The 23927-nt window shown below is 41.0% G+C and overlaps 1 protein-coding gene across 11 annotated transcripts in view; it reads right to left on the bottom strand.

Moving 5' to 3' along the window:
- The window catches only part of MYO9A (myosin IXA), a 178996-nt gene that overhangs the window by 41663 nt on the left and 113406 nt on the right, over positions 1–23927 (bottom strand). For 7 of the 11 annotated variants that reach the window (XM_078621208.1, XM_078621230.1, XM_078621243.1 and 4 more), the window contains 8 exons: positions 20236–20377; positions 17772–17970; positions 13941–14060; positions 12275–12344; positions 10335–10382; positions 6579–6731; positions 3541–3580; positions 664–786 (listed from right to left, as the gene is read on the bottom strand). In XM_078621208.1, the coding sequence (XP_078477334.1) occupies positions 664–786; positions 3541–3580; positions 6579–6731; positions 10335–10382; positions 12275–12344; positions 13941–14060; positions 17772–17970; positions 20236–20377 (895 nt within the window). The remainder of the gene's footprint in view (positions 1–663; positions 787–3540; positions 3581–6578; positions 6732–10334; positions 10383–12274; positions 12345–13940; positions 14061–17771; positions 17971–20235; positions 20378–23927) is intronic. The other 4 variants (XM_078621214.1, XM_078621227.1, XM_078621222.1 and 1 more) reach the window with 4 other exon arrangements.

Genomic DNA, 23927 nt, shown 5'->3' with positions numbered 1-23927 from the left:
CGCATAAATGCACTGGCATCTCAAGATGCAGAAATTCGTTGTAATATCTCTACATAAGTAGAAACGTGAGAATTATTTTATTATTTTATTATTTCCATTCTACGTGACTTTACCAAAAGAACCAAGAAGACAACTGAAGGGGCCAAACTATACATTTAGTTATTTATTGTTCATTATGCTCATTTACCCAGGGAAAGCCCCCGTATCCACCCGAATTGTTAAAACACATTCCTGCGGAGGGAGCTGGTAGGAACGTTGGGTTGCTCAGTCAATGGCCAGGGTCAACGGCGGCGTGGCGTATTCCGCAAATATGGCCGACTGTGAGGGCGGGCACAAGCCGGCGTGAGTAGGTTAAACGTTGAGTTTTATAAGGGCATCACGGGGTGACCAGCCCCTCCCCACCCAGCCCCACCCCTCCCACCCCCCACCCAGCCCCACCCTCCCCTTGCCACCCAGCCCCTCCCCACCCTCCCCACCCAGCCCCACCCCTCCCATTTTTGATGGATGACGGACAGACGGATGGACACAATAATCACCCGTGGGTTGGTGTAACCAGGAGGTTCCTACCAGTATAATGTGCTGAATAGGTGTATTATGCAAAAAAAACAGGTAACCCCTCCACAAAACTGGCGCATTTACAGGTGAGGTGCACAATGAATGGACCTGAAACTGTGCGCTGATGCTCGGAGGTTTCTTCTTCTTGTTGAGGTGCAGCAGGGACTTGGTGGTTCGGTCGTGCAGCGTCAGGTTGACGATGTGCTTCAGGGAATTCACGTCCAGCAGATGCTGCCACAGGCAAACACAGCACGTTATGACACATCCACACTGGACAGGTTATGACATTCTAAGTCTTGTCTGCAGAGTACGCACGCATGTTGAACTTCTTTTGCACCGTACATAGCCAACCTTGCTAATCGGGAGGTGCAGGGGAAGGACAACACACTAAAGACTAAAGGCTGTTTTAACAAACTAAACATAAACAAAAACAAGTGAGGCGTGTTAAACAAAACCGTGCAGGATTAACAGATGTTATTGGAAAGAATCAACAGATTATTGTGTTGGCAGTGGGGCACAAGCACAAATAAAGTCATAACTCAATATGTTTTGGGCAATGGTCCTTCTTCATCGCACCTGTTACAGTAAAATCTTGGATTGCAAGCATAATTCGTTCCGGAAACGTGTTTGTAATCCAAAGCACTCGTATATCACAGCACTCGTATATCAGTTGTGATCACGTGACGCTCGGCAGACAAAGCGTATAAACGTAATACTTGTATTGCAAGACCTCGCTCGTTTATCAAATTAATATTTATTTAAAACATTTGCTCATCTTGCGAAACACTCGCAGACCAAGTTACTCGCAATCCAAGGTTTTACTGTATATACTTTTCTCCTTTTAAGGCACTGTAATTGATACATGTGTTGAGCTTTTTTCTGTTATTGGAAAGTACACTCCATATAAACGATGGGGCCTCATTCAACACAAAAAAGCAATATAGTACAAAATTTTACGTGTTGAGTGGGGCATATGGGTAAAAACAACACAAGCAGCGACTGTTCTGCTTTTAAGAGTTCAACATTTTTTTTTCTGAAAAATGTTTTTCAGTAGTTCATAAATTTCACCAGGGGTTAGAGGCTTTCCATTTAAAAAAATGGTCCAGTAGAGCAAATCTTAAGGTTCTTTAAAATACACGACCAAGATTTTGTTATTGCTACAAGTCACATCTCAATAAGCAAGTGGCCCGGACATTCTTTCACAGTCAACATTACTTTGTTTCCCTTTAATCGCAACTGGATACACTTAGCGAGTAAAATGTCATCATGCTCCTCTCTTTATACAACAACCAGACATTTATCATCCACCTTCATCGAAAAGATAGACTGAATTTTTTAAATCTATTGTATCAGTTATGGTTATAATTGAGCAGAATGCAGAGGCAAAGGAACTGTGACAGTGTGCAAGACCAAACCATCCATCTTATCTCATTTAGAGTGATATAGCTCCTTATTCCAAGGGGCTTTACATCAATTATAAAGTTGTGCATGGGATGACAGTGCTTTGAGATGAAGAGTGGGGATATTAAAAGTGGTGGTGTAGTTTTGGCGACAGTCGAGCAGCCAGGAGTGGTTAAGGAGGGGTTGGGATAGGCCTGGTCATAGCTGGGGGGGGGACGGAAAGCTGGAGGGGGGGGGGAGATGTATTGTGGCAACGCATTGGGAAGACAAAGGGGGTTGGTCCGGGGTGGGAGCCGGGCGGCGGAAAGGGGGGCCACTTCAGACGAATATTATCCACAATTCTTAGTCATAATCCAACCTCACATTTACCCCTAACTAGACATAATCCTATATTAGAAGTTCACCTATTGATGTACAACATCAATGAAAGTCAGCCACACAAACCATTTCAATGCACTTTCTTCAGGATCTCACCGATGTTCATGGCTCAAGGACAGCGAAAGGGCTCTCGTTACCTCGTACCCACGATGATTGCACGGCTACTATCGCTTTGCAGGGAACATTAGTGAGTCCCATACATAAAGCTGTTTATTGATGTAAGCTTGAGAAAATATATTAAAGTGGATGGTTTTATTTGGAGAGTCTGCATGTGTGGGCCAGCTGCACAATAAATCAATGGTTGAATAAGGATGCCATCGTGTTGTCTAAGCACTAAATGCCTGCAACATTTAATAATTTAATTTACATATTCACAGAGTAAATATGCCTGAAGTATTAATTTATAGAAAACCAGTCTGATATTTGCTGCATTTTAGTGCAAACATTTTCACCAAGGTACAAAGATTTTCGGTTTGTCAACATACAAAATAAATCTAGTATGCACAGCATCACATAATACACGTGTGTATATTTCGTCAACATTTGAAGTTTCACACCTCCAGGGAACACTAACGTCAATAAACTACTCAGCAGGATACTTTCTTAAGTAATTACTCACACGCATTACCGGTAATGCCAATGCTTTGGAACAGAACTGCAAAAATGGCATTAATCATCAGCACAGGCACTTTTAAGGCGAGTTGGAAATATCATTGGCACAGTCACTGAAGCTGTAATGGTGAGCACTTAAAGAAGATGGTTGCTGTGGTAGACTGTTTATGCTATACATTGGTCAAGCTATGAGCTAAGGCCTAATTTCTTAATCCTAGCAATACACAGCAACCTTTGCCCAACATTGCATATAATGATACAATTTTACTCAAATAATATGCACGCAGACCTTTGGCAGATAACATCTAAGCAGAACAGGCAATTTTTTATATGAGCCCTGCACATTGTTTAGAAGGAATGTTAAACAGTAGCTAATGCTTCCTCCCATCCCTATATGAGATGAATAATTTCCTTCACTGCCGACTAGGAAGCCAGATCAGCAAGTGTTTATTTCATTGGGACTCTCCCCTCTGAAGAGTGATTAAAGCAAACAACAGAGGTCCAAGATGTTTATACAGATATCCCAAGACGGTGAGTCACGCTCGTCACAAATGCAATAAATAACTCCGCCTGGTGAGTTGTGTAACTTCATACCTTCGGTATGCTCTGTCTGGACTTTACATTCTTGCCTTTGCTGGTAAAACAAAGCACACACAAATCTGGTTGTTAACATTTCGCAAAAGTTGTACAAACATATCCAATCGGCTGCCATTGCACGGCAGCAAGATCGATCACATTCTGCGTCGAAATGAATTATAATCCTTTGCAGAAACGCACACAGATTGAAATTGTTTAAATAACAGGCATAAAATGTGCAACATGTGATGGCAGCGCAGTGTGTACAGCTGTTCAATGAGATCATACGGTGTCACACTTCTAAATACAATGAGAGAATATATGGAAAGTGTTTTATGTTGGTAATTATGTTAGTTTATAAAGAAATTTAAAAGATCCTTGGAAAACAATACCCCTGAAGATATTTTCGTGAATTGATAGCATGTGGTTTAAAAAATAGAAATTAACCCTGTAGAGGGCAGATATTATGCCATCTCATTCATACGCTTCTAAGTTTCCATAATGTGGTATGTCCATTATTTTTATACTGCGTCGCTCTAATACATTTGTACTGAAAGATTAAAAGACGCTCAGTCCAAGGAGCAAACAGGTCCAGTCCGAGAGATTCATCTTGCTAACAAGAGGCAGTGTTGAAGGTGGCCAGGTTAAAGCATCGTGCCACAAATATTCTGAGTTAAAATCCAGGAACTTGTCCTAATTAAATTGGGTTATCAAGTGTAGAAAGTTGTATTTTATGGTCTCAGCATGGTCACCACCAATGGTTGCCCACAAAAAGCATAATAAAATGTGGTATTGTACTTGAATTGAATAAATGTTTTCCAACTCTGAGAATAACAAATTAATTTCACTGTTATGAGACAATCGCATTGTAAAGAATATGTGAGCCCTGCTGCGTGAAGCGTAAAAAGGGCACTTGAAAGATTGTTAGGGAGAAGTCCTGTAAAGGATCTCTTCTGTCGCCAATTCCCTGACACGTGGCACACTGATCTGAGATCTTCAAAACTAAACTTTCATCACGCCAAATGCCACCAAATGCACAATTGAAATAAGTTAGTCAAAAACACACAAAATAAATCAAATGAGCGGCAGTGCTTAGAGTGTTAAATGGTAATCAGCCATGCGATGTGGAATTGAAGAACACAACATCTCATACAGAGCAGCAGAATCAGAGTGAAGTAGAAACATGCAGCTTGTACTTCCCCAAAGTCTGTGAGGCAAGCCCTTGATGCAGTAATTTCCCATTCAGTGTTAAACACCTACACATTAAACTAATATTGTTGCACTAAACATTACCTACCCACTTGAAATATAGCTAAAATATCACTTGCAAACAAACTGTTAAATTTGTTCAAAGCCACTTCATGGATGCAGGCCCAATGGTTTGTGTGAAATGTGATGGACCAGAGTGTTAAGTACTTTTGGAATGGGAATTTCAGTGGCTAAAGCTAACACTGTAGTGATGCCCATATGATACGAGAAACAACATGGTCAAGATCCTGATTTGAAATCTAGGGAGCAACCCAAGGTAAAAATGAAGCCTTCATGTGTGACAAGGTTTAAGGTATCCGCATTGCCTCACAGTGCATGTAAGTTATTTGATTAAAAATAAAAATCTGAGCTAAATGAAGGCATGCACGGCGATAACACGTGAACATTGAGCAAATTAGATCTCAGAGTGCGGTATGATCACTGTGATGAGAAACAGCATTGAATGACAACACATGGACGCAATATCACTTTTAGGTAGTTTTACAATGTGATGTACACCTCAAACATTATAGTGGGGTCCAAAATGCATCTCATAATAAATGCCAGAGTACAAATGACATGCGAGGTAAACATATTCCAAGCCAGTGGCTATTCTAGGCCATGGCACGCACGTCTCTTGCCACAGAACAGTGGCAGGCTGCCATCAGATGGTGACATCATCATGAAAGAGCCACCAATATTTTCTGTCATTTACAACTAACTCCCTTAACATATTAATGGCTAACGAATTTCGGATGGCAGAAAATTAAGTACATTTACAAATGTGTGACTATGCTATCGAGTATACCATACTTAGACCATGTACTATTATACATGTACGATCACCACTACTGAATAATAGCACACCAGCAATGTGAGCAATTAAAATTTGAGTGGAAACAGGGTGTGAGATTCGTCACATCTCAGATCTGTGACAGGTCAGTGAGACCGCTCTTTCAAATTAAAACCATCACCATTTTCGTTGCATTTTATATATTAATATAGATGTGTAAAAAAATCTGCGTGCAGTATGCCATTGGGGATGTCGTTATCTCGCCTTGTGTGCTATTCAGCAGTGGTAGTTGATGTATAAGCATACATGCCATACACATGTGCAAAGTGATATGTCATTCAGGTGAACGCCAATGGAATGCAAATGAATGTCATTTAGATATACAAAACGCATCAACGTAGGGATCTTAATGACATCATAGTTAGCCCATGCACTATTAAAGAAATATGCAAAATATGACTGTATTCTGAAAAAAATTGGAAGTTATTTTAGAAATTGTTGTGCCTGTCAAATGTGGCTCAAATGAGGGCAAATGTAAGAGCCGCTGTAAATATATAGTGCGAGTGAAGCATTCACTGAAACGGCAGGGTAATAATCATCGCTTTAGCAACGACGTGATGGCATTGCCCTTAGAAGGATGTCTGGGCAGGCCTGGTCACTTCCAGATCTTTCCGTGATATTAGACTGTGGGGCTCTGCCGTAGTGAGGTCTTAAACTTAATTCTGTGTTAAGATACCTAAAACACAATTGAAGGGTATCCAACTAAATGAAAAAAGGAAAAATAATTAAGTTTAATAATTTGCTGTGATTTGCAACCAATATAAATGAAAATCAAATCAGTATGCAAATCCAGCACATGCTTGTAGCCACCACTGCGATCAGGGGTGCTCAATATTCAAAGTGCTCTTCGATTATCTTGTGAATGTTGGTTTCTTATTGATGAAATAACACTGTGCACATGTACATACACACAAGTGAATTGAGGCAGAGAGGACTTTCTCCAACACCCACTCACGTGAGGATTCCAGAAACCCTCTCCAATAGTTTGCTGTGTGCAGGGAAGCCAAAGAGTTCAGCGTCTTCAGAACCAGCACGCCAAGAAGTGCAGCCTCTAAGCCCAGCCCCAGGCCTCCCCACACCACCATCACCAGCAGCACCATTAGTCTCACTAAAAGCACAGCCATGCGAGCTGTATCAGGGGGTTGATAACGGTCATCCAAAGAAGAGACACTCGACCAGAAAGCAAGACACAGCTCGACTCCACTAAAAGACCTGCGAAACTTCCAGAATAAAAAAAACGGATTTCAAAATGCCCTTCAAATTATAACCTTACATTTTTCAGCAGGAAGAATAGCACCCGTAAAGAAGCAAACAAAAAAATACAATGTGCTGTGTTAGTTATTCATTACCAGGCATGCAAAGATGCATTAATTCGGTCATGAAAGTAAATTTGTATGCTCAATACATGCATTTAATCGTGTATGGAAGAACCAATTCGTTTTATTTGTACATACTGTATGTCACTGACTCATGTAAAGCCTCCAGCTACTAGAGGCTCCGTATTCACCGTAATGACAAAAAAGTCTATTCTGTGCACAATCCGTGGGCCTGCAGGATCACCACGGCTTCTGTGGACAGTTGCACTGGTGTCGATACAAGTACCCTTAATTCAAATCACAACCTGAAAAGACAATTTTATCAAATCCCAAGGGGCCAACCTATTACATGCCCATCAATTTCACAGGCAGTAAGTCGCCTTGGCCTTAACCCGGCTAGAACATTGCAAAAGAGGCAATTTTCCATGTTGCTCAATGGGCAAAAATTTCTTTCCAGGTTATAGAAAGGATATTGACTGACGTAATTAATGACAATTAAAAGGAATAAATTAGCTGTGTTTCAGAAGATAACCTTTGCAATTTTTCACGACGGCGTATTATATATTTTTAGTGAATCTACAATTATATAATAAATGGGAAGCAACGGGAGAAGATGGAGGAATGCAAGAATTCAGACAAGTAATGTAGGCAGCCTCGATTTTTAAGAGCGGTGTAGAGGTTCAATAAAATAAAACAGGGAAGTCAGGGCATGAGCTTGAAACAAGTGAACCAGTCATTCATTGGTAGTTGAAGAAGAACAGGAGAGTAACTCACAGCATGGCTGAGCAAGTTCAAGGCAATAATACGAGGAGGGTATTATGCTGAACAGCACAATCAATGCCACATATGCTGTCAATGCAAATGTAATAAACCAGTAACTATGGATACATCCCATGAGGTATATTTTGTTCAAATTATCTCAAATATATATTTAGAAAATCAATGTTGCAGTACACATAGTACTTGCAACATGACCTCCATTCAGGATTGTGAAGAAGGGTGGTCAGGAATGTTAACTCACATCATCACTGACATTTAGAATTACTGTGAATCCATTTCCAACTAAAATAAGCGATACATGCTGTACCTTTAACTGAGGTCTTATCATGAAACAGAATAACCTACATCGCGCTAAACAAAAAGCACCAACAGTAGAAAAATTCATTAAAATCACGGCAGAACATGCCCTGCCAGACATGAATTGTAATGTGGGGATTTTGTAAAAAAGTTAATGTTTTCTGAGCAAGGTGGTACACACGGTGGAATGGACGTATGGATTATGCGAAGATGAAGAGGCCAAGAATGAGACATCAAGGAGCAGGTAAATAAAGTGCATGCAGGGGGGCAGTAAAGGTTTACGTTCCTATCAGTGCGGAGTTTAAGTGTTAGCCCAGGGGTCGGCAACCAAAATAACAAAGAGCCCATTTTTCTCGAATTCGTAAAAAAAAAATTAACTCAATATATCAAGATATGCAATGCATGTGAATGCGAGACTGGCCCTTAATAAATCACGGTCACGAAGCGGTCCTTAAAGAGCCGCATGCGGCTCCGGAGCCGCGGGTTGCCGACGACCCCTGTGTTAGCCGACGACCCCTGTGTTAGCCCTTCACAAGAGCGAGTCCTCTCCACCCAGGTTGCTTCACACATGGAAAAGGATACTCGGAAGACATCGCAAGTACAACAAGATCCTTGAGACTCAGCGAGTTCCTTTAGGGTAAATAAGAAAATATTGCACGATGTACCTTGCAATTTTTCAAAGTATTGATAATAGTTATGGGCGATATGGCAAGGTGGTTTGAAATAATATCGAGACCTGACGCCAATTAAATGTACATCTGTTGAGACATGTGAAAGCTACAACAAAAATACTAGGGTTGGGGGGGGGGTTATGTCGCCATTCATTTTAAAACACATCTACAATCCAACCACTGGAATATTTTTTATTGATTACTTCCATTAAATTTGCTAAGTAATTGTTGTACAATACATTGCCAGAATCCTTTCTGTTTCTGTGTAATATGATGACATTTTAAATTACACTGTCCATGTTGAAACAACATACCGTTTGATATCGATTCGATTTTTACATCCGTTACATGACTTTATTATCTTACCATGGCAATCCACGTATTTTGGTTCATTAAACAGTATAGTTCAAACATGAAGATGCAAAAACTTGAATCGTTGACAAATTCATTCAAGACAAATGAAGCGAGTTTATTTTACTAATGTATGCTGCAGTTATAAATTGCTGTCGAGGCTGCATTTTATACTTGCTGAATAAGCTCTCATGTGGTTGTCTGTCGGTTTGTTATTTCAGGTGTCAATTCCCGATTTCCCAGCATTCCCCAGAAAAGTCCACACCAACTCTGACCTCCACGAATATTCATCGCGAGAGTTTACATGAGTTGGGGGAATGCTGCCATGAAGTAGGAGCTTCCTTCCAGGCCAAGCGACGCATACGCCTTAGAAGGGCAAATACTGTAAGGGGCCATCCATTTAGTATGTACGCAAAAATCTGTCAAAACTTGACCCCCCCCCACCTGCGTACGTACGCTTGACCCCCCCCCCACCCCCCCCCCCCCCGAATCCTATAGAACGGCGATATTTAATCCACGCAGAACCGATCAATGATTAATAATATTAACGTGTTTAAGCAAACCGAAAGTCCACCGCCGGACTATTTAACTAATTTGAAGGTCAATGTAGACAAATTATTATCGAGGCTTCACACCCCTCCCACCCTGTTTCCGATGCGTACGTACGCATTTTGGTTAATCCCCCTCCCCCCTCCATGCGTACGTACTAAGTGGATGGCTCTCCTAAGTGCACTCACATTGTGCGATGGTCGGTCAAATATTCGTCACATCCTTTTATGACGCAACAAAGTCAAGCCAATGAGTGAAATTGTTTCAATGCGCAAATGGGCATGGGGCAGTCCTTCATTCCTGTTAGAAGCCATAGCCAATGGTGAAGATTCTACATTCCTCGGACAGGAGCTGGTTTCTGTACAGGACAGACATTGTTGATTTCCTACAAAATGGGAGTAATTTTCTTGACCCCCAGAGGGGATAGGTCAACCCCCAAACAAGATTTGAACTCGAGACCTACTGATTGTAAGTTTAGCAATTTATTCATGGGATTTATTCATCAGTGTCTGATCTCACAGTCTTCAAATTCACCAATGGAAAGTTCCTCATCTTCTATAAAAATGAACATTAAAACGTGTGCAATTTTTAACGAAAAATCGTAATTTTTCCTGCTGAAAAAAGACAACGAAGCAGTAACTTTACACTCACACTACCACTTATTATTGTCTTCAAAAAGTATTGTTCCAGTAGCGAAGCTTTAAGTGAAACATGCACAGGTGAACAAGTACAGGGGACTGCACTTACTGTGTCTTCTGCATTGCCTCTTGACACTGATCCACACTATTGAAGAAACTGAAAAACAGACAGAACTCAAATTTTGATTTAAAGCTTTCGTTACTGCAGTGATTCATATTCTTGGTTCTTTCGGTAAAGTCACATAGAAGAGAAACAATAAAATAAAACAAATATAAAACAATAAAATTCTCACGACGTTTCGACTGTGGATTTCACACCTGATGATGATTGCTTGTGTTGCAGTCGAAACACCGTGATAATTTTATTGTTTTATATTTGTATTATTAGACAGAACTCAATTGGGAAATGGTGCCTGTTGAATATTAATTCCTCCATGCAAGTTACACCTCGACAAAGTTTGTTGCTGGAAAATTGCGTGAACAAGTATGCACCGTCCTATGAACAGTTGTGAAGTGCACACACCTAACTTTTAAATTGAAGTATTTTACTTCAGAAATGTTAAAACCATTACTCACTTGGAAATTCATTTTGAAATGCCTCATGAACACATATATATATAAACAAGTGTATTGTTATTTGTCAGTGCACTGCTATGATATACATTAAAAGTAATTTTCACCATTATCATCATTATCATCACCAGCCATGTTCTATCCACTGCTAGATGAAGACATTTCCACGTTTCCACCACTCCCCATGGTCACACAATGCCACAACAGAAGTGGTTGTGCTGTTGGGTGCGATCACTCTCCTGGCTGCAACTCTGTCACCAGTCTCGTCCATTGGCAATCAATGCTTCTAAAATAACGCATCCTGCCTGCCTGCCTCTTTAATAATTAAATGTAAGACATTAATGTTGTAAAATCACAGGATATGCCGAACAGGCCATTTTGATGACTCAACCCCCAATTAAAATTGGATCTAATTTACAAATGAATTAATTTCTATTACATGAAAAGCATAGTACAGTACAGTATGCCATTTACAGCAATGCCATTTTGAAGCATTTCATTGTTATATTAGATGTTTATCCCCGAGTGCAGATATGTTATACAAAATCAAACCATTACATTTAAACAATAAAATACATAAATGCAAAAGGCAGATTTTTCAAAGCTGATTTCACGGTTAGCAAGGTACGGTTCCAAAGAAGTTCAACACACGTACACACACACATATAAGGTTATTAATAAATTTGCAAAATAGCTGGGAAACTGGCTAAACAGGACCATCCGTGGAACAAATCAAACTCATTTAAATGTAACGGAACATGAACACGTGAAAAAAGGTAAAAGTTCTCTGTACAACTGTCTGGACTGTTGGAGCAGGTGTTGACAGTAATCACAAGACAGCATCTGTGTGGACAGAAAACACTGCTAGTACAGCGAGGCTGCATAGCTCATCGGATTCCTCCGGGATAAATAAAGATTCTGATTCTGAATTGCCGAAGCATTGAAACACAGAAATGCCAAGATGATGGGTTTGAGCCATGGGTGTGTCTATGCCGGATAAACCAGGACTAATTCTGATATTCGTAGCCTGGTCTATAATAGACACCCTATATTTTTACAAACTAATTATTCTGAGCTGTGTTGATTGGACAGAGGTACCGGCACAACCCTCTCAGTCACACCGGTGTACACAGGTGTCTAATCAACAGGTATCAAAACAGATGTTTTGCTAGATCGTCTGGTGGATTCCTCAATGCACAATGCATGTCATGTGATGCTCTGTGAAATGTTCTCATCCTCAGTGCTAATCTCATGGGGCAGTCCTGAGTCATTGGTGGAAATGTCATCGTTCTATGGTGAGTCAGTGTCTCCATAGGAAGAACTGCTGGATGTAACGGTATCCTGTATTGGAAAACAACTTTGCTCTGTGTCTGGACACCAAGGGCAGAATTGGGGGGGGGGGGGGAAATATGGGGGAAAACAACAAAAAACAGAAAGCTCACTTTATCTCTGAAATATTGCTGTGGCATCACTTACCGGTGAGGTTTGTCCCCTGAGCTCCCTCTACGAATGTCTGCGAGGAGGATGCGAGAGTTTCGTTTCATACCTATGTCAAGGAAAACGTGACGAGAGTGAGAATTAACAAAAAAGCATTCGACTGCAGAGCTTTTGCCCCAGGCCACAGGGTTCAACTGTGATGGCAGCTGAAGCAGGAAACTGTAAAAAACATTTTTTTTTACATAAACACATTTTATGGATAGTTACAAGTGGTAAACGAAGTGACACAAAAAAATAGACGCTGCAATTGTCTTTGGAAATTATTGTTTAGTTTTTTCAATTGCGTTCAAATTTGAGTGCACAATGCATATTATAAATTGGCAGACGTACTCAAGGAAGGTTTGCTCTTTAATCCAAACACATTGTATGATTGCATTTAACAAAAAACAATGTTACTGAACACAGGCTTCTCACTCATGGATTTTCAAGCTGTAAATGTCCACATCATTCACATTTTAGTAGGGACTGGTTCTTCACTCCTCAAGACAAGGCAGTCATATGAGAGGCGTTAACATGAGCTGATTAGTAGAGAAGAGCGGCCAATCGAGTGGCATGCAGATGAAAAGGGGGCGAAGGGAAAGCATGAGAACATCCACTAAACGATGAACATGGAATTAGAGCAGTGCGGGGGGAGGAGGTTAGCCAAACACCTACTGTTCATTCAGTCGGCCAGCAACAAGGGTTTCTCCCCCTCCTAATTGCAGTCCACACTTTATAACAACGGTGAAAAGAATACCAAAACTCTAGTGGCCGCTTATGTTCCAACAGCGTTTTGGACGATTTAATCAAGGTTACGTATCAAGGTCACGATGACGAATCTTTCCAGCACAATAACGAGGTGTTGGAATTCTGATAGCATTCTCATTTGAATTCAACCCATTGTATTATCTTGGTTTATAGGTAATAAGAATTAAAATACACAAAAATATATTTCAAATGAAGTTCCCCTGACATGTGAACTAAGGCTAACTTTGCAGCAATTGTTAAGAAGTGTGAACATGGATTTACTGGGAATCCAGGTGCAGCAATAACCTCAAAACATTGGACAGGAAAATTATAGCGCGTAGCACGATTGTTAGTTTGAAAATGATCAGTGCCTTACCTGTGTAAATTAGCACATGTATGTTAATGCACTTAGAGATGCTGCAGACCTGTAGAGTTGTAATCATTTTTTTTTTGCAATGGCAACCTTTACTGCTTAATCTCTGCAGAGCTGTAGGATGCACCAGCATTGCAGAGTAAGCCGCTGTCTTTTGGAAAGCCTAATGCTCGGAATCGTAACTGATTCATTTCACTGGCTTGACTCCTCCAATATAGATGCTCTTCAATATGAAGGAGTATCATGTTCTACAGCTACCGTAGAACCTGCATTAAGGCTTCTTCACAATTAACAATGCAATGGGAGATGGAATATGGAGCCATGATAAATAAATAAAAAAGATCAAAGAATGAATGTTTTATATTGTATGAAGTATATATTGTTTATGCATATACTGTTTGCGACAAGGTGAACACTTTCATTTCTTGCCATGCGTAAGGGGGGTTATTGTGCATAAGGCTCTCGGTGAACAATGCAGAAACCAAACAGGAACATCATCGCTAAGCTGCAGTTCTCCTGTTTGCAGAAGAGGGGAAGAGGCCTTACTGTCAGTGTCCTCCTTGAACCTCTGCAGCATTTCTAAGCTCCGCTGGTGCACGGGGTGGTGGAGCAAGCTAAATCTAGCCAGAGTGCTCTGTGCACGCGGGGACACACCACCAGTATCACCTTTAGCAACACGGGAGACAGACAGGGAGGGAGAGAAGTGGACGAGAAATCAGAGACAGAGAGATATTAGAGAAGCACACACAAAAGGGCCCCGACCCGTCGCACCCAAAGCTGGGCGCTATTAGATTTATACCCTCCGAGGGCTCGATCCTTCCGAATCTCCATTGCGCATTCTTTCCAAATTTTGAGTTTACAACAGAAGGAAACGTGTAAAAAAAGCTTATCCGTTTTTTAAGTTATTCAAGAAGGCAGCTGTTAAACTGAAATTCAAAAGCGTTTTGAATGTTGTACATATTTTTTTCCGTACAGATAAAATGAGGTTTCAAAAGAGTATGCATTTTTTTACATAATAGTTTGAAACCCCATATTTAAAGTAAGGAATACATGTACGAATTACGTTTCACTTTAGCTATATTTATCATAAACGATTTAAATGTAGTATTATGAGTGAAATATTTGAAATTAAAAAATAATTAATTTCCTCAGTGGGTATAAAATAGTCCAGCGTGATACCAAAGATTCCATTATCCCCAAGAGAAGCCACGAAACCCACGGAACAAGTTTGACAGGATTTTAAGAATTTGTATTGTTCATGTCTTCCAACCAGCGTCATCGTGTGACGATACAAAAAAACACGTTTCTGTTTGTTTATGTTACTACGTGAACAGGTTAGATTCAAATGCTCATACGTACAATGCAGGCAACCCTTTCACAAGATGTCACGCAAGCAACCAATTCAGCGTTCACCCCAACTTCCTCCAATAACATTTCCAATGTATAATTTTAAAACATGTTGAATAAATCCTACGACGATAGCTATAGCTACAGGTTAGCTTCCAGCAAAGAGTAAAATTCTATCTGGTGGAGTAGTACCGCCATGGCTTTATTGGAATGTTATTCATATTTATATAACATTCCAATAAAGCTATAACATTGGCTGTAGCTGTGACCAAAATTGGGCTTTTATGATTTGGTATTCCTGCAATTTCATTCCATGGTATTACTATTATCCAGAGGCATGGGTTATCGAATCAATGGATTAGGGAATTAGTCCAATTTAACTGCTGCAGGAAAGTCAAATGTTCATAACTTCTGGAATGCTGGGGCTTTCTGGTGAGCCCAAGAGGAACGAGTTATCAAAACATCCTTTACATTTTTCACAGTAAGGCAGGCAGTATCACTTTACAAACACTGCTAGGGTAATATAACCAACCACAACCCAGTTGCACCCGAAGAAACACAAACAATACATTTTTCTACAGTGTTCTTCAAGACTCATAAAATATATATATACTACAGCGTGAAAACAAAAATACCATTTTAGCTAGCAAACCCAGTTGTTACACATTCAATTGGCGAGCACATATTTAACTGGCAATGGCACAGAGGTGCTTAGAATTGTACTCGGCCACCGAGGTCTTCCCTGTGAAGATACTGAAAGACCTCGACAGGTATTAATTTTGCAATGAAACCACCGATTGTAAGACCTGTCCATATTAAGACCCAGAGTGCCACTGATGTAAGTGACCACAAATCACACAGTTATGAAAGGAAAGATTCTATCACTACTGCTTGTTAATTTTAGTCACTAACACGTAGCTAACATTTGGGTGAATAAAATAAGCACCACTTTGTGCGAAGTCAAACAGCGGCTGTCCTGATGAGAGAGCGGTCACCCACATGATAATGCGGCATCTTCACCATGAGCCCAGAAATGCCACGGGGATGAGCACTGCTTAAATTAGCACTGCTACACTTTCCATGTTTAACTTTTGTATTAGCATCGAAAACAATCGGGCAAAATTAACAAAGAACACAAACAACAAAAACATTGCTTAAAAAAATAGACAACCACTCTTGGCACATTGTCTCCTTTGACTAACGGCATAGAACACGACATGAATTCTCAAAATCAATCCCATACAGCAATGCCTGCACGTGTCATCCATGATACCCAGTGAGCTGGTGGGAGCAAAATTAAAAGAGAGACAGTTAACAGAGCCTGTATACTAAGTTCGCACTACAAAAACTACACAGATGAGAACACGTTAAAAAAACAGGGATAACATCAGAGTTTAGCACATTTAAACCTACATGACATATGCATATGTTAAACATCGTAGATATACAGGGTGCTTATAAAATGTTTTAACGCTCCTGAGAATTTGCAACATACAACGAGAAATGTGCCTCTGGGCTCTGGAGACCACCTGGAGAAGTTTCCAGGCACGTGTTGACATTGACGGTGAACAAGTGGAGACTCTGTGACTTTTTGAAGCTATTAACATACATTTGTTATGTTGCAGCGTATTATCCGTTCCTTTTCCATTAAAGACAAAAGTACCATGTAAGTGTTACAACATTTTTAAGCACCCTGTATTTAATTTCAGTTTAACATGCATGACATTCATGGCAGACCTCATACGTTTAAGTCCATGGACCAGCGCATAAATTGATGCCACTTACGGTAGTAAGTAAAACGTTTAGTTGTACGAATGTATTCACGTCTAATAAGAGTGAATTACTTGATAACCTACTCGTTTCAAATGGTCATCACAAAATTCACTGTCATTGACCACGTAAGAAATTGGAACCACTTAAAATCATGCCACCTCAGGCAAGTGAATTGTCTGGTCTCATGGCCGAAATATGCTGTATATCGAATACTTGCATATCTTAATATTACCATGATTTTAAATAATACACCTCCAAAGTAGGGATTTTTAAGGTGCTTAATGAAGGTCTACCTTTTAACTTTTCATTTATTTATACTCTATTTTACATGTGACCATTTGTACGCTAATTAATATAATCAATTTCAAGATAAAAGCAAACAAAACAAAAGAAATCTAATTCTAATCCAATTCCCACAGTAATATGCCTTGTTCCCGGGGAAAATTAGTGTGAAATCATGCTTGAACTCAGAGCAAAATGGGAGCGTAGCAGCAATGATGCCAGCAACTGATAGCATTTCCTGTGCAACTTATCTGCGAAAAAGCTCAACGTAAAGGCTCATTATGTAGATTAATTACTTAGCAACACCACGATAGATTACATGCTGAATTTATGCTGGGGCCTGCAGTTACTTGGGTGCTGCTGTAAAACCTCAAGTGTGCAGGGAATGTGTGCGACTATTGCAGTAGACCAACAAGGCTTTTGGCCGTGTTTTATTAAAAATGCATTCTATCCTCGGGCATCTGTTTCAAAATATAAAAAACACATGATGTGTAATGTTAGACACCTTGACGTTGCTGATTTTAATGTTCAACTTACTTGAAAAAAAACCCTTCTTTCTTATCAATAACAACGATGATACACTGATGCAGCTGGTTCAGGCAGCTATAAATAATTACATTTCCAGCTGACTGTTTATACGAAATAGTTGTGCTCAAAAAAGTACATATAAACTATTTAAAAAGCAACAAACACCGAGGAGGAATTCACATGAATTCCACCGCCAAAATAAGCAGAACATATCAGTGAATGTGTTGTTATTCCACCAACGCATTAATTAGTCCCGATATCTTCAATAAACAAAACGCTAAGCACCCTAGTGTGCTTGCCCAATGCATAACTAGCGTAGAAAGTAAAGACAACAACAAAACATTATTTTCAGGGCACGAAATGTGAATTTATGCATTTGAAATGCCAAGCGAAAAGCTTTGACCAACGCCGAGCCCCTTGACCGCACACGGGTGGGGGTGCCCTTACCTGGCTTGCTGCTCTCCGTGGCGTTCTTGCCCAGGGCACGCAAGGCCCAGGCAGCTCGGAAGAAGGCACGCAGCACTGCCCAGCGGAACACGGCCACGGGGTCGATGCTGATGAGGCTGCGCACGAACGCACTCTCGCTGCTCCGCAGCAAAGCCACGATGTCCGGCCGCATGTGGTCCGTGTTCTTCTCGCGGAAGTCCTGCGGAAATAACGTGATGCATGTACGCATGTTGAACTTCTTTTGCACCACGTGTGTAGCCAACCATGCTAATAATCGGAGGTGCGGGGGAAGGACAACAAACTAAACACAAAAAGCGGTTCTAAAAGAAATGAGCTTTCAATCTAGATTTAAATCGTCCCATTAGATACGGAGATTGCCGATATGCGGGCGTAACAGTTGAAACAATAGACAAGTTTCTTACATCTCCCAAACTCAGTCCAAACAGCAGCTTATGCATGGGTACACTACGGTCGATCCGTAGGTCACGTGTCGTGGGGATAAATGTCTGGCCAGCGTAGAAGAGTAGGCCAAAACATCCACGAGAGAAGCTCTCTAGAATTTCTTCTCGTGGAGGTCCTTTCACCAGCATTAGCGTAAGCAAGCAATTGCGGGGCTGCAGCCTTATTACGAGTTATAATTTGTATTTTTTTTTACAAATTTAATTGAAATTGTGCTAGACTTGATAGTCAGATAAATCTGGAAGCAATATATTAGTTCACACCTGATATTCTTCAATGTCGTTCTTACAAAACAAACAGATCGTACTTTCTTTGGCACTACAGATGATTGAACGGTTGGCTGTGTGCTTATATGTAACCCTCAAAAATACACAAATATAACCCAAAAAGCAGGATTGGGACTCTACAAAATACACAAACAATACAAACTTTATACATGTAACAATATATAAGGCAAAAAGAATAAATTCCATTTCAGAAGCCATCATCCATCATCGGCTCTCTGTGATGATAACCTTGTTACTTTTAGATAGCGAAACACAGCCATCGCCACAAAGACACTTTCTGCCTTAGTCATGGAGAGGTTATACCTGGAGGGAACTGTCTACCTGCTGCCAACCTGACTTGACGTCCTTTATGAACCTGAAGGTCGTTCAATGGTTCGACCTAAGCTTTGCATTTTTTTTTATCCTGCATCTCCTCCTTACCCACACCAATTCTGTTCGAGTTTCAAAATATAATTTATGTTCAAGTAAATTTTGCAGCAGAAAGAAAATCTGAGGTGATAAGAGGCCATGAACAATTATCTGCACGTGTAATCAAGAACCCCCCTGATGACCTTCTAACTCAACCGACTGCCAATTTAGTTTCATTGTGAGAAAGTCAAATTCCACAAAAATAGTACACACGTGATTAACGCTGGCAAATCCCTGGCTACATGAGACGTCTCTTGGCGCCAAATAAAAATCAAACCAATCTGGCCCCCAAACTCCATCTTCAACACTTTGTGAAATGGGTAGACTGTTCTCTGTACAACAACGCAACTCCTGATAACTTGTATCCTATCTCCCTACGCAGGTCTGCTTCTCAAGGTGACAAGAAAAAAACCTCCGGTCATGTCTAACCCTTTTCACCCAGGCACGAGTCAAGTTTGTCCACAGACTTCGAGTTCATCTTTATTTAATTGACCTTGGCTCTGATCGTTTAGCTTTCTCACTAAACGGTGAACCATCCTATAATATGAAAAATACTGTATTGAGGGTCATTGGAGACATTTTTTAATACTTTAATTTGACACAGGCTATAATATTCAGCTGAGCTTGCAATGAAAAAAAGCCCACGTTATATAGAGGTAAATCAATATTTTGAGAAAGGTTCCAAGAATATCCGGTACTCTTCAATTACTCTCTTGAATTGCCATGATCAATGATGTCTAGTGCCCTTAAACTGTCTACAAAGTCACACACGAATCTCATGACTCATTTTAAAGATGTGCATTTATATTTGTGAGAAGTTAAACAGAGAGGCCCAAAAATTATCCTATAAGACCAAGTAAATATAAATATATTGAAAAGATGTCGAAAATATATACTTAATGTTGCTAACAGGAGAGTAAAATACTACCGACTTAATAACCTACACTAAAGAAGGACTTGCACACAAAGAACAATGATACATTTTTTACAATAAACACATACATAGAAAATTTGCTATAAAGGCATTCAAATATTGATCATTCTGGGTACCCTGCTGAGAGCACACACTGGACTCAATCATTAAATTATCATAACCGTCCAATATATCCCTGTCAGTACAGTGGCTCCAATATCTAAAATTGGCAAATAATTGCATGTGAGAAATAATATCCTATTTTGTTGTGGAATGTTCAGTGCGTGGATGCCATCAGCTGCCTGACCTCCTGGAGTTCTCGTCCCTTTTCAGCAGGTGTGTTAACCCGTCCCAAAACGGACACAATCACGGAAACCGGTGCAATGCGAATGCCGACCTTGATGCAGTACTTGACGCGGCCAGCGTAATGCTTGATGATGAAGGCGGGCTCCATCACGGCGGTGCTCTCGTAGTACTTGTTGCCATCGTGCTGCCTGCGGAACTTGGCCAGCAGCGTCTCGTTCGTGGCCTGGGGAAAGCTGAACAAACAGGGCGCTCGATCGGTACGGGGACTTGGTCCAAACGACAACTTGCGCATCTTTTCCTCTGTGCAACTGAGCTGCACTTCGGGGCGTGTCGAGCTAAACTATGAAAAAAACTTTTAAAAAATGTATTTGACCAGGTAAGGCTCACTGAGCTATATAGCTCTTTTTCAGAAGCGACCTGGCCACAAATGATAGCTCAACGAAGTGGCTTATCATGTGGAAATGTATAGCAGCCAAATACTCCAAATGATTGTTTCTTAATCTGAAGGGAAAAACCGGAGGACCCAGAGAAAATTGCACACAATCATGGGGAGAACATGCAAACCCAAAACATATACAGGCATCAGGGTCGGGATTGAACCCATGACCCCCTGTATACCAGGCAAAGCAGTTAACATCTCGCCACCATGGCACCATGGGGTTGTTATTCCACCGCTGAAGAGGAGCCATGCTGCCGACGGCACAAGCAATGAACGAGTCTAATTGCGTGTAGATGAGGCTGTGACGCAATGTTGTTCATTGTCCTCGCAGTATGCTGACCGCACATGCAATGAACGCGTCATTTGAGCTACCACTGGCCCGGTTTGACCTGAGCCAGATTCAGCTGTCTTGCGAGACTACCACATCACGCTTTGGCAAATAAACCAACCCCTACTATAAGGGTCCCTTGCTGACTCGGCTAAGCTGCGCCAGTGTATAAAAGTGGTATTACATACCACACGTATACCATACCGGACGACAATGTTGGTAGAATGCTAGGTTGGATGTCAACTCAGCCCATCAACCATTTAGAGCCCACCTTTGTGGGAATTCAATAGACTGGTTTCTGCCATGATGCATCCAGGATATTAGGTAAATTGTGGCTGAACAAACACATATGGCAACAGTGCGAGCATTAAAATGAGGATGACGATGATGCATTTTCACTTGCGGCGTAGATGCATAATTTAAAGGTAAAAATGTAAAATATTCCTAATGATTCAAAATTCGCAAATTATGCCATAATTGTAGATGTACATGTGCAGTTCTTTGTAACTAGCTTATATAAAGAGTAAATCTGAAATATTTAATAGAAAAAATTTTCAGCTCATGATTATTGATGATGAGGGGGGGGGTTGCTCCATGTGGAGTGACGTCACCCGGTAATGGTTATTGGGGAGGGGTGCGGCATGTGGAGTGACGTCACCCGCTCATGATGCGGAGTGCGCAACCTTCTTGTGCGTTAGTGTAAATTTTCACGTGGGCATGAATATTAATGAAGAGGGTGGGGGCCCTCTTTTGCAGGGACATCACGCACGGATGTAGCACTGTGCTGAGTATATTTATTTTTTACCATCACTTTCTGTAAAGAAACGTCATATTTGAAGCGACTTTGCGTAATAAATTATTTTATTCTGCTCGACCTTCCTCTGCGTCAGTGTAAAAATCCACCCACTCATGAATATTAATGAGGGGGGTGGGCCTCATGCGGAGTGACGTCACACAGGGGGACCTCATGTGGAATGACGTCATGCAGGGGGGGGCCTCATGTGGAGCGACGTCCCGCGCGGGACACAGGTAATGGGGGTTATGTGGTCATCAGGGGCGGTTTCTTCATTAGGGCGATTGGGCGACGCACCACCAATGTCATTCAACCACAGAGTCACGCTAGCCGTCACTGTGCCTCTGGATATAGTCCAATCAGCGTCATGCTACGTTCTGTGGAGTACCGCCTCTTTTTGGGCGATTTCCCTCCAGCTGAGAATCGCCCCGAGTGGTCCCATAGACTTACATTCAAAGATGTTTTTTTTCGAACGGGGGCGCTGCAATGCATTCTCTATGGCTTCCGGGAGGGCTCGCCCTAACGTGCTTACGTCATCATACGTGCTTACGTCATCATACGTAAGCACGTTTCATCCAACAATATAATTTGTCGCCACCTAGTGGAATCTTTAATAAAAGAAACTTGAGTGGTTTGTTTTAATAGTGAGTATAGAAACAAACCAGATGTATTGTAAGAGTCACTTTATTTTTCATTAATATTAAAGAAGTGAAGTTGCCTTTACATGCTTAAGCTGTTAATTTATCCATTGCATGGGTGGACCTTATCCTTATCAATCATCCAGACATTTGCCCCCCCTGAGAGATTTTGCAGGAGCCGCCACTGGTGGTCATACTTCACCACGCTGGTCAATGCAGGTTGGTGCAGGCGGGGAGCACAACCATGGGGCAATAGAAGTAAAGTACAATAATGGATTTAGCTGCACTGCCCCCTGCTGCCCTACATGTAAGCCCACAGCCTCCAACGCCTGTTTTGTCCGATCGTCTCCCCCCCCCCCCCATCCAAGTGCTCTCCGGCCTCAAGCCTTGCTGAGCTCTCGACATCTGACGACATGGGGAGCATTATGGATAATTTAGTGATAGGCTGATTGAATAGATGCAGAACTAAAGTGAGTCCAGGATATGGCCTGCATTAGTGATCAAGCAGTAAATGGCTATAATGCAAAGTTCAGGTGGTGTACTGTATATATGTTCATATATATATGTTCATATATACAGTACACCACGAGAATGAAAGCATTACTAGTCCCGCATTATTATCGATCCTATGTCTCCAAAGTCTAATCATATCGACCACGCTGTGGAAAACTCAATAACTTGGCTCATCTGGCCTCATGAACAAATACATGTTTGATAGAAAAAAAAGTTCATAACTGCACAAAGGACATGTAAAATAAGATATTAGGTCCTTCTGAAAGAGTTAATCCTGAGGATAAGTTGCCATTCTAAAGCAAGCAAGACAGCAACAATGCTTTCCCTAAAGCCATATCCTGTTTGAATGTAGAGTGATTTAAATGTCACAGTCAGTTACTGTATTACAAATTAACTGCAGCATCAGAGTAATATCCAGTACAATACAGTTTAGCTCTGGTATATTATAGGGCATAGGTGGATAATCCTGCTGTCTTAAAATGCAAGCTTAAAAAAGGCAGCATTTTTTTTTAAGTGCACTTTCAAACACACATTAGTAGAAAACTAAAACATTAACCCATTAGGAGATTTAGGACATCAATAATGCACAGCCTAAATAGAGCCTAAACAATCCACAGTTGAGATATGGTGGCTTGCTAATTGCTTCTGCCTTAATTCTTCAGGAAATGCCAAAAAGCCACTTTCGGAAGACAATTAGTACCTAAATGAATTACACCGCACCGCTGGGTTTGTGCTGCTATTGGGGTATTATAGAGCATGGCTGGGTGTGTGACGCTAGTGGGGTGTTGTAGAGCGTGGCTGGGTGTGTGACGCTAGTGGGGTATTGCAGAGCGTGGCTGGGTGTGTGATGCTAGTGGGGTGTTATAGAGCTTTATAATAGCCAAACAACTCCACGAAGCCCTATATGACCACACTAAGTGTAAAATGGTAGATTTTTACGTATATAACACCAATTCTAGGCATGCTCCCGGTGCTAATTTTACTTTAATATTTTACACACTTTATCAGGCGGTACACACTTGCAGAAGCACGAAAGCTACTAATTCACGTGAATGCACACATCACGGTCTCC

The sequence above is a fragment of the Lampetra planeri genome, chromosome 3, assembly GCF_965212315.1.
Source record: "Lampetra planeri chromosome 3, kcLamPlan1.2.h2, whole genome shotgun sequence".
Classification (NCBI taxonomy): domain Eukaryota; kingdom Metazoa; phylum Chordata; class Hyperoartia; order Petromyzontiformes; family Petromyzontidae; genus Lampetra; species Lampetra planeri.
Note: the sequence above shows the minus strand (reverse complement) of the source record. Positions and strands in the feature narration are given on the sequence as shown.